Source organism: Plasmodium malariae (assembly GCF_900090045.1).
Source record: "Plasmodium malariae genome assembly, chromosome: 5".
Lineage (NCBI taxonomy): Eukaryota > Apicomplexa > Aconoidasida > Haemosporida > Plasmodiidae > Plasmodium > Plasmodium malariae.
Genome location: NC_041779.1, coordinates 1852726 through 1865904, shown reverse-complemented (window position 1 = coordinate 1865904; position 13179 = coordinate 1852726). Strand labels below are relative to the sequence as shown.

Sequence of the window (13179 nt, the reverse complement as noted above, 5' to 3'; positions counted from 1 at the left end):
AAGAATAATTAATTATAATACTAAAAAAAATATAGAAACATGAAGACCCTTAATATTATTTAACATATATCTTATTACTTTTTTGTGCAAATATGTACCTGTACAATATCAAAGTTTCTTAAAAAAAAATTTATATGTATACGACAGTTAATTTTTGTTAACATATTTTCATTAAGCATAAAGAAAAAATCTATTAAATACAGGGAAAAAGGTATTTCTTAAAACTATCTATCAATTGTAAATATGCTTTAATTTTATCTTTTTCTACTTCAGCGATACATTTTACAATTTTAATAGTATATAAAGAATTAAAATGCATAAAAAGTAACTAACAACCATACAATTGTAACACTTTATTGAGAATTAAATGATCTCGTTAGAACATGTCACCTTAATATATATTACAAATTTCCTAATGAAATAAGAAATAAAAATATAATAAAAATACGATAGGAAATGTATTCAATATAGTAAATTCTAAAATATTACTCATATATTCTGAAAGTTTTAAACTTTTTTTCTTGGTAATACATGCATGTTTTGAGTTATAATATATATGAATAAATGCTCTGTATATTTTTTTTTTAAAGATATATCTCTCACTATATATGGCTCGAATATAATGGATATGCATTTCATTCATAATCTTTTGTATTCAGTTCTCGAAGTATCATTATCATTACATTAATACTTTCGATGTTCTTTTAATTCAACATTACCTCTTTGTATTAGGAATTATCATATACATTATCTTATAACATATCTTTAATTATATATTATTTCTTCCTTTCTAATTTTCTGAAAATGTTATAACAGTTATTGAAACTCATAATCCATTTCCACTGTTCTAATAATGTAAAATATTATAAAATATTTATTACAATGAAAGGAAGATATTTTTATTATTTATAAGGTGATAAAGTTCTTTACTCATAATAAAACTTATTTTATAGGTGTATATTTGTGCATACAATATGCAGAAGCAAAAATATAAAGCAAATTTTATGCTATCATATTACAACTCTCTACTTAAATATGGAAATATCAAATAAAAAAGGATAAATCTGAGTAATTTTTCTAATATAAAATATTTATATTTTCTATTAAAGTTGTATTTACTTAATTTTATAATAGATCTATTTAAGTAAATAACCTAAAGTATATTCACAAGTTAGTGACATAAGCATATAGTAATTTCAGTAGCAACTTTATTTTATTTTATAAAAATATATTAAGTTAAATAAATAATGTGAAAATTATAAAAAAGTGAAGATATTTTAAAAAATATTTTTGCAAATATTTCCAATAAATTTATTTTTAAAAAAAGCAACATAAAAATGATACTTGTGAAAACTAATTTTATTAATGTATATGCAAAAAAGAAAAAAAAATTTAATAGCCTAACATAGCAGTTCAAAATTTTTTTTAATAAAACCTTTCAGAAAAAAAATAAACTGGCTTGTCTAGTACATAAAAATTTTATTTTATAATTAAAACAAAAAAAATTAGATGTGTTGAGTATGGGAATATTAGCATATATTAGGAATATAGTTATTAATTTTTTACTGATCTTCCTAATAATAAGCATAAATAATTGTACCTCTTATACTTTTTAAACTTTATTTTGCAAATAAAAAATACAAATTATTCTATAATATATTATAGTATTCATGGGATAAAAGAAAAAATAAAAAAACGCTTTTTTTTTTATATCACGTATTATAATTGAATATATCCCATATATGTGCAAAATATAGAAGCTTTGTGCTAGAATAATTTTTAAATTATATTATAGGATTTAATTCAAATAATATATTTTAATACTTTAAAGTACTCTATCTAATTTAACGCTTTTATACAATAGTTTGTTATTATTATAAATAGAATACTATAATTACTATATAGTTAAAAAAAAATAATTTTATTTATTATGATCAAATTGAAAATTTATTTTATATAAGAATTAATTTATATATTTTTATTCTTTATCTTTTTTTTTAAATATATATATTTTTATATTACATATAGTAATGGTAATATTAAAAAAACATATCTATACAAGATTATGCGTAATAAAAAAACATTTTTACTGATTACGATAAATAAAAAAAAATTTGCAATAAACGAATTATTTTACATAAAATAATTTACAACAAAAAATAATATAATTATTTAATACAAAAAGATAGTATATAATATAACATGTAATATAATTTAATAAAAACTTTAATGCATTATTTTCCTTCTTGACATTTCTATGGAGGACATAATAATGTATATAACTTTTATTTATATATAAATAAATATTATTTAAAATAATATATTACATTAAAACATCTTTGTAACTAACTCAAATAAAATAAATTAGATTTCTAATGAAATATATCTATAAAAGCAAAAAAATTTGTATTATATACCGTTTGTTTAATATAATAAACGTAGATAATTATAAAAATATAATACCATGAATACGTTATTTTAATTATATAATAATAAAATGATACTAATTTGTGCAAGTATACTACTTTTTTAAAATGTGATTGATTAAAATTAAATATAGAGTATCCCTAAATTTCCCATATTCTGCATAATACACATTTCCCTGAAATATTACAGAATAATAAGATAATTATTATTTTGTTTCAGTTTTTCGTATTTATACATACTACATAAATATATATGTATTCACATATAAACATAATTAATAAGGTTCATGCTTCAAGACATTTAAATGATTTTTTTATTTGGATGACCCTTTCACAAAATGTACAAATTTGTGTATATACAAAAAAGAGTAACATCGTAACTTAATAATAAATTCAACATATTATCAAGATTAAATAGTTATAATAATAATATGAACACATAAGCTACTTTTTAGTAATTATTTTCTTAATTTTCTTGTAACTAATGCATTTAATTTTTTTTTTGTTTATTCTTGTTGTTTCTAATTATTTTATTCATGCTATATTAATTAAATATATTCATATCAATTTAAATTAAATAATTATGCATATTCAAAAAAGTAAAAGAATTGTAAATAAATAATTTTCATTTTTTCTTGCAGTACTTAATTAGTACCCAAGTAAATGTATACGATATAAATTTATGGTAATATTAAATATAAATATATATTTTATAAGATTACATATATAAATTCCCATATATATATATTCATATTAATCCATTAATTCTTATTTAAATCTGGTATATTTGTTGTCACTTGTAATAATAATTTCTCATATATATCCCTTTTTATATTAATAAAGTATGTTTCTTCTAACTGCAGATTTTACTATTGTTGTGATAATAATAGCATATATGACTTTTTTAATTTCATTAATATATTTAAAAAAAAATTAATGTAAGTCATATATATTTCCAGTGAATTTATCGTTTTTCCATTGTTTTATTCAGTAATAATTTTGCAATCATTTTTATTATACAACTAATATACATCTTCTACTGTACTATTACAACTATGAAATGTATGAACTACGTCAACATAAACATATATATGATAATATATTCTCTAAAACGAGGACCATTATAATTTATATGTACATGTATTTCTTTCTACTCAAGAATTTTTCTTCCATGTATTTATTCAAATTAATTTATTTTTTTCAAATCCTATTCAATTTTTTCATATAACCATTAAGTATTTGTATATTAATCTAATGTAATGTTTACAAAAAAAAAGAAAAAAAATAAATTATAGTTTTATTTTTTATTTTAGTTTCAAATGAATAAATTTATTATATGCATATACGCATAAGTAATTTGTTTGTACATATATTTTTATTATTATTTTTGTACATTTTCTTACATAATTTTATATATGTAAACAATGTTCTACAGATAAGCATACATTTGTAAGCCCACCTTCCTCAAACGTACATATAAACATATATGTGAATTATTTTCCATAACATTCCAATGAACTAATAATTTATACGTTTCCGTTTTATACCTTTGAAGTTTATACTTTTCTATTTTTATCATTCATCCATGGGCATTCTGAATACACCTAATAAATATAATAATTAAAAACTTGTACAAGAATCTTTAATAAAGGAAAACAAATGTAAATTTACAATTTTGATGTAATATAAAATACATATGTTTTGCAATGAATTACTTGCGCAACTAATTATTTTATTCAGTGCCACGATTAGGCTCCTTATCCTGTATATTTTTTTTTCTTCCTTTTTATAACATCCTTAAGAGAAATATCTTTTTCCATAAACTTCATATATTAGTGATATATTCCCTTACTATATATTAGAGTTTTGTCAGTTATCTCATTCTATCCTATGTACATAAACATCTACATGGACACATATACAATATGGAAACATAAGGTGGAAATGTGAAAAATGGCAAGTAAATTAATTGCCGGTATGCAAAAGTTTATATGCATATACATATGTATGTGCGTCTGTTTACAGCTTTTTCATGTAAACAAGCTATAATATCCAATTAAAGCTAGTAGAAAAAAAAAAAAAAAATACATATATGTTCTATGTATAAATAAGCATTCACTCATGAATAATGCTATATTATGTACACATACAATCATGCACGCAATTGTGTACTCAAACTATTTCAAATATTTATATGCATATAATCACCTTTCGAAAATAAATGTTTTATTAGATACATTTTGTTTTTAATCCTTTAAGTACACATTAGCGTCTTTAAAAAAATATTCTTCTAGCGGAGGCAACAACTTAAAAAAAATTTAAGTATATATATAAGAATCTTGATCATTATAAGAAATTCCCAAAAAAATGTCATAAGAGAAAATAGATAAAACATGTCATGTAAAATTCATTTTATTACGTTTGCTTGTTTTAATTTTCTCTTATTCATTTTGTGCAGGAGAAGATTCTCACATTAAAACTATTGATAACATTGTCTTATATGTCAAAGTACTGTAATAGTCATAAAAATAAATATGAATTTTAAGAAGTATAGAAAAGCACATGTCTGGAAATATGTATATGTATACATCATCCTAAGAAATGTATGTATATACATTAGCATACAAACATGTGCTTATATACACACATATCCATACATGTATATACATGGTATAGAAGCATGCACGACACATAAAAATTCTTTGAAATTTTATCATTTCTTACGAACATAATTCCCAAGAAATTACATATTTAGAGGCTTATTTTGGTGATATGTAGTCTTTCTTACAAACTAAACAAAAAAAAATATATATATTAAATTCTTGTAAGCAGCTACACTTCCTTTATTTTTCTGTTTTTTTTTTTTTGTATTAAACAGTTATATATATATCTATCTAAGTTTTTAGAAAACTATTGTTGTACGTACTGTCTTAACATAGAAAGACAAGGAAAAAAAAGAAGTGTTTTAAAAATTTTCAATTATACTTATATATTTTATACAATTATTAATTGTATTTCATGTTATTTTAATTTTTATTATTTTTCTTATTTTGATTTTCTTGGAGTCACTTTTGCATGGCCTTGTCAGATATAGTATTACCTTTTCTCTATTCTCTCCTTTTTCAGAGTATCTTCCATTCTAGTTTAATAAGTGTTCTTGATAGAGATACATTTAACTTAAATAAATAAATCTTATTTTCCATGACACACCTATATTTAATGCTCACATATGCATAATGTTAATTCACACAATTCTCATTTTTTATATTTATTAAAATTTTACCGTGCACTTACCTTTAATACTTATGGATACAATGGAATTGATACACAAATTTCAGAAAATAAAATAAGTTTTACAGTTATATATTTCAAAACAATTACAATGAAATTTTAGTGTTATATTAGCAATTGAATATTTATGTCAGAATGGTAAAATGAAAACTGTATGCCATATTTTTAAATATTATTACACAAGGAAATTTCGTTAAAATTTAATTATTTTTCATTCTATAATTGTAATTGTTCAAATATTAATTACAAAAAAAAATTAAGTCAAAAAGCAAGTTGAAAGCGGGAAGTAAAAAAGTAAAGAATGTTTTTCGTGTACATTTAAATCAGAAATATAAATTTGTTAAACATATGTAAACGTAAATATATCAGAAAAATTCAAAACCAGATAAAAAAAAAACATTATATTTTATTGTAATGTACATATCTTACACACATATATATTTATACGTATAAGAAAATATTTTAATAAAATACATTAATACCTAATATTATAAAACAAAAATACATATAAATACATAATATTGGAATTCTTATAAAAAATCACTTCACTTTCACTACGAAGAATAATTCGTTTATATAATTCTCATACTCACTATCTCTTTATTATATTTTTGTAAAGGAAAAAGTATGTATGCGCTATTTCATTCAATAAACAATACTTTTTTTTCATATGTAAATGTAATAACTAAAGTATATATTAATTCTATATAATAATATTCAATTAAATCCATAAAAGAGGCTGTTTACTTAATGAATTTAGATCATAGGAATTAATGGTTAACTCTTCTTTTATAAAATGGTATACATTACACTTATTTAATTAAATCTTATAAAAAAAATATTGTAAATTTTAAATTCCACTGATTAAAACTTATGTAACAAAAGCAAAAGTTGAATACCTATGAATTATCAAAAAATACATAATATATATATTTTTTTAATTTCATTTTATTTAATATACGAGCGTTAGAAATGTAAATATATTATTAACTGTCAATATAGTATATTCATATCAATATAAATCCTTAAAATTTTATTTATGCCTTACTCCACATTTTATATATATGTGAAATAGTAAATATATATAAAAATTTACCTATACATTATTATATTATTGTAAAAAAAAATATTTTTTTTTATTATAAATAATGATAATTCAACTGTTCCCAATGGTATTCATATATTTTAAAATTTACTATTTACGAAAAATGAAAAAAAGTTGTCTTATATTCTATCTATTAATGTATGCTTACATTTAAATAATCTATTTAAAATTTTAATAATGTACAAAATAACATTAAGTATATACTATATTTTTTTACATATTTTCATTATAATACATATTTAAATGGTCTATCAAAATATAATTAACAGCAAATTAACTGTAAAAATAAATTATACTAAATCTTCATTTTAATTGTAAAGATACAGAATCTATAGTTTGGTAAACAAATATATTTATTCTATGTTTACTAATGATACTTCACTATTACATATATATAAATTCAAATTTATATTGTCCAAAGAATAAAAATAGTGAATTAAAATTATTTTTACTTTAATCTTGACTTCTTATATAATTCAAATAAAATATATTTTATAGAACGTATATTAGGATATTTATTTATTAAAACAAATATATGTATACATATAAACACAACAATATATATTCACTCTCTTTCGTTAAATAACAATAAATACACATTTATTACAAATTTAGAACCAATAATATTATTTTCTTAATAAACTGAAATAATAATCATTTTATCCTAGAGCAAATATATAAAATAAAAAGAAACATTTTTTATTTAAAATATAATTTATCACAAGAATTCAATAACATTATATTATTTGTGCTTTCTTATATTAATTTTGAAGCTCCGATATATTTTTTTATAAAAATTTATTTAAATTATACAAATATATATTATAACAAAAGTATTTAGTCCGTAAAATACTTTATAATAGGTATTAAAAAGTATTAAGATGTTCAAATTTACTAAAAAATAAGAACTTTTAGTCTTGCGTGTAAAGTAGTACACAAATATGTAAATGTGTCTATAATATTTAATCAATAATGAGGATGCTTAATAAGTTTATATCGAAAGTTATAACACAACCTATCTTATATGAACATTTTTATTATAAAAACAAACATTTTTTTTACCATTCACTTTATCTCTTCCTGAATTTAATTTTTTCAAATTTTTTAACTTTTTTGTGATAATAAATAATTCCTGATATAATTGTGACACCTAATATAACGAAAGGTAAGAAATATATTAGAATACCAAATAAACCACTCGCTGTATGTAATTTTTTTACAGTTCTGCTCTCATCTGCTATATATATTACAAAAAAAGCCTTGAAAAAATTCGCCAAAGGGCCTACAGCATTATAAAAATTTTGTGCTATTGTATTGTAATAATCTACACCAACAAGATTTTTTAATATATTCTTCAACATATTTACAAGGCCATAACCCACAAATAAATCTAATATCAGTGATATTGATAATATCAAAAACAATAATAAAGGAATGGCAATTTGTAAACCATATTTTTTAAGTATTATTCTTTTGTACAACTTATCACTAATTATATGGTTGTTTTTAAGAAAATTCTCATAATCAAGTTCTTTGAATATTTTTTTTTCTAAATAGGAATACTTTTTTGTTTCAAAAATACAAAATTTATTTTTCATATCTAGTTTATGATTTCCCTCATTACTGAGTGAACATCCATACGATTTTCTATTTTTTCCTTTGTCTCCTTTCTCATTGTTGTATATATATTTTTTCTCGTTTTCTACATTATATAGTGTCGTTTCTTTTAATACCTTGTTACACGAATTCTTATCCTGCTTATAATTTGTCAGTAATCTATAAGTTCTTACATCTAATTTTCTAATTACGTTACAGTTTTCATCTATATATTTTTTAAACTTACTCTAAAAAACAAAGAAAATATTAGTCATTTAAGGAATAAATAATTTCTTGCCAAAAAAACGTTATTAATAAAAATAAAATAAGAAAAATCTGAATAATACAAATATTCTTAAATGATATTATAATACCAGATCACTTGTAAAGTTGCTTTTACAAGATAAAAGAATAAAAGTTGCAATTTTAATTAAAAACAATAGTTTCATTCTTTCCTCCATTATATGAATATTCACTACAGTAATATATTAAAATAAAAATTGAAAATAATATAATATTTTTTTAACGATAAAAGGAAGTATAAATATTTGTTTATTTAATTTTTCTTTAATTTTTTTTTTTCTGTAAAAAATAAAATATATGAAACTATAATATTTTGTTTAATATAGACAAAATAATATAAGATTAAAATTATATTAAAGGGTATTTATATTATGCTTATTATTAAAAACTAACTATTATTAAAATGAAAACTCTATATTTATTCTAAATATTAAATAGGTATATTTTAACGTAGTAGCATAATTAAATTGTTTTCATTATTAAAACACTATAATAAAAAAATAAAAAAAAATATAAGATTTCTTAATATTTCAAAGAACACTATGTAGAATATGGAATGTATAGAATATATAGAATAAAGATAATTTCCTGTTTTCTATATTAAGCAAATAATAAACAAGTTTAATTTTGTTTTTCTATTATCATTTATAATTTTAAAAAATAATACATTTTAAAAAAGCATGTTATTATTTTTAAATAATATAAATCACAACAATATAATAATAGTAATAATAAATTAAGAAGGAAATATTTTATACAAGTTCTCATTATATATTAATAAAAATACTTTCAGTTTCTATGGTATATTATATATTTTAGCAATCTTATTTATATCATACTTCCAAATCATTAAAATAATTCACATTATAAAAATAAACATTAATTTTTAATTTTTTTATAAAAATATTAAAAAGTGATAATTGTTCATTAATGTTAAATCATGTAATTACTTTTAAATGTAACGTTTATAAAAATTTTTAATAAATTAATTAATTTTTTTAATTAAATATATATATTTAGAACACTGGTTAATGTAAAGTAGTAAAAAAGAAAAAACAAAAAAAGTAATTCTAGTATTAAATATTTCGTTATCAGTACAAGCACAGTTCAATATTTATTTACCTATATATTTTAAGATATAATTCCATTATTTTTTATTATAAATTTATTATATCATGGATACTCAAGTCATTTTTATAAATAGTAATTGAATGAACAAATAACTAATTCTGATAATAAATATTCGCATTCATTCATTTTATAGTAGAGCATTATACTACACAATAATAATAATTTGAAACAAGCATTTTGTATAGAAATTTAATTTACATTAATGAGAATAGACTATTTTTTGTAACTAAACTGATCCCTTACCACTAATATAAAACGATAATTTTTACAAATTATTATATGTTAATTAATATTTATAAATAGTACATATTTTATTTGGACAATTTTTAAAAGCAATATCTTATTTTAAAATGTTGATAAAATAAATTATTAAATATCAAAATAATAAAATCGTAAATATCTCAAAAAAAAAAAAAAAGAATAAAATGTATTTAAAATGTTATTATATAACTATGAAGGAATGTACCCAAAAAATAACTAAGAACTAATTATTCACAATAAATAAAACAAATAATTCTTAGGGCTATATATTATTATGAATATTTTTTTAGTATAAATTTACAACAATTTTCCTAAATAAATACCAGCATTTAAACCTAATTATTCACATTCTTTATTATCTGTTTTATTTTTTTTTTTCTCTACTTATATTTCTATATCTATATATGTGTAATTCTCTCTCTATTTCCTCTTTATCCACTTTTTCCTGAGCTATACCATACCCTTTTGTATCCACATAGAATTATTCAAAATTATAATCTTCAGGTATTATTAGGAGAATTATGAGAACACAAAATTCATTTATTTTTAAAATTCCTTTTTTATAAACTTCTAAATATACAAAACATTATTCTTATAAAATATGCAACGATAGAAAAAAACACAAACGATTGCTAAACATTGCTTATTTACATAAAAATTAATATATTTTAGTTTATGCATAATTTACATTTAATAATTTAACTAAGAAAATTTTGTAATATTTTTCTGGTTATTATTAAAAAAAAAAATTCAGGACATTATAATACATAAACAACAATCATTTGTAAAAAATAAATATATATTAATTGAAACTTTTTATTTATTCCTATAACTATGAATTTTACATGTATACATATTTCATGGTATGTCTCACTAAAAGTTTTTATTGTGAAATATGTACTACTACAATAATATAAAAAAAAAAGATTTTATTAAGTACTTAAATAATTATAAATATAATTAATATGATTAGCATATTATTATTAGGTTTATGATTACAAAGGCACATAATATAATATATTGAATAAAGGATAACACTATGTAAAAGCTAGCATACTGTAGCTTAATTATTATACTCTCGTATAAATATTGTTGATAGTGCGTTAATAAACACATATTTTAATATCTTTTCTTTACATATTAAAAAGGATATACATGACACTCCAAAAAAAATTCATAGATTTTATTTTGTTTTTCATATAATAACTAGAATTAATGTAGTTAATTATGTAAAAAGAACCATACTTCACATTATTTAGAAGAATTATCATAACATAAATAAATGTATATTTAATGTTATTTTAATTTGTTTTATCTATATTCAAAAAAATGATTCTCGAACATATGAATTTTCTTATTTTAAAATGCATGAATGTAAAAGTATCTATATTGCAGATAGAGAATAAAAATATATTATTAATAAAATATCATAAATATATTTTTATGAATATTATTATATTTGCACTTATTGGAATGAAAATATGTAAGATATTATGACTCTTGTACAATTATATCCTGAAAAAAGCATAAAACTAAGATAACAATGTTTCAGAATAAATTTTCTAACTTATACAAAATTCCAAAAATAATAAGATAACAATTACAGGAAATATTCAAAATAAAGTATACATAAATAAAATCAAAGAAAAATTGAACTTTTATTAACATTAAAATAATTATTAAAAAACAAATCAACTATACTTATTTATAGTGTAGAAAAAAAATATTAGTGTTTTATACAAAATAACACAACACTCATTTTTAAAAAGGGGGAGAGTTCATTAAGGTAAATAAAAAAAGAAAATTTATTTATTAAAAATCTTCATAATTTCCATTTGATAATACTCGCGAGTTATTCTTAATATTTCCTGATAATCAAAAAGAAACATATAATAGTTATAAAATTACTTATTCTTTGGAATTCAAAAGATAGCATACTAAATATATCGTTTTTTGTTAAAAATAAAAGCTCTGTCTTATACTACAAACAAATACCTATAATTTTTTATTTAGAGAAAATATTCTGATTCATTTATTATAAAATTGTTTGTGAGAAATATTGAATAAAATTCATGAATAATTTGAAATTTGTATCAATTAATAAAATAAGAAGAAATTATGATATAAAAAAGAGATGTTAAATGACAGATAGGTGCACATATAACATATAAAAAAGAAAAAAAAAAAAAAAGGAGTATTAACATGTTATCAACTAATATATAATTAAATCTAATTAATTTAAACTTTTAATGATATACAAAAATAATTAGCTTATTTATACAGAAATTTTTAGTATAATATATACTTAAGTAAATTCTACAAAATTGAATTAATTGTAATATTAGACACAATAATAAAATGATAAATTGTATTACCTTATCATTTAATTGTATCTACTTATAATTCCCATATTAGTAAGTAGTTATTAATAATCCATAATTAAAAAGGTATATTGTTTTATTATATATATATAACTTAACACTTATGGTATTAATAAAGAACTAAAAGCCCCTTAAAATAATTTTTTCAATAAATATGTTTGTTGTACATTCCTGTAGAATATATTTTATATAATATTATTAAGTATTCATTTTTAATAACATATATATATATATATATGAATATACAAAAATACATTTAAACTCTTCGAAAAATACAAAATAAGATCAATCTAGTTTTAACTTTAAATAATACATATTCTTAAAAACCTGAGCATATAATAACATTAGACTAGAAAAAGATATAAAATAGAAAGAAAACATATTTGTTACAAATACAAATTATCATAATTCTAAAAAATTATATGAATTGTACTAATGTATATTAATTATAATGTATAAACATATATACTTCATAGAAGTCAACCATAATACACAAATATATATATTATGAGTAGTATATTTAATTAAGCTTGAATATTACATTAAATTATAAATTCAAAAATGTTAAAACATTATAATCCATAAATAAAAGAACAAATATTATTACTATTCCTTATCAAATTCATGAGATACATGTAAGTGATTTTATAAAATTTCAAGAACTTTTGTATTTTTAATAATTATG

General features: G+C 19.0%; 1 protein-coding gene across 1 annotated transcript; it reads right to left on the bottom strand.

Moving 5' to 3' along the window:
- Positions 1-7892: 7892 nt before the first annotated feature.
- Positions 7893-8879, bottom strand: PmUG01_05044800 (fam-l protein; the record flags this gene model as incomplete). The annotated part of the gene is made up of 2 exons (XM_029003660.1): positions 7893-8666; positions 8793-8879. 2 exons carry the CDS (start codon positions 8877-8879, stop codon positions 7893-7895), a joined length of 861 nt encoding a protein of 286 aa, XP_028860584.1.
- Between the last annotated feature and the right edge of the window lie 4300 nt (positions 8880-13179).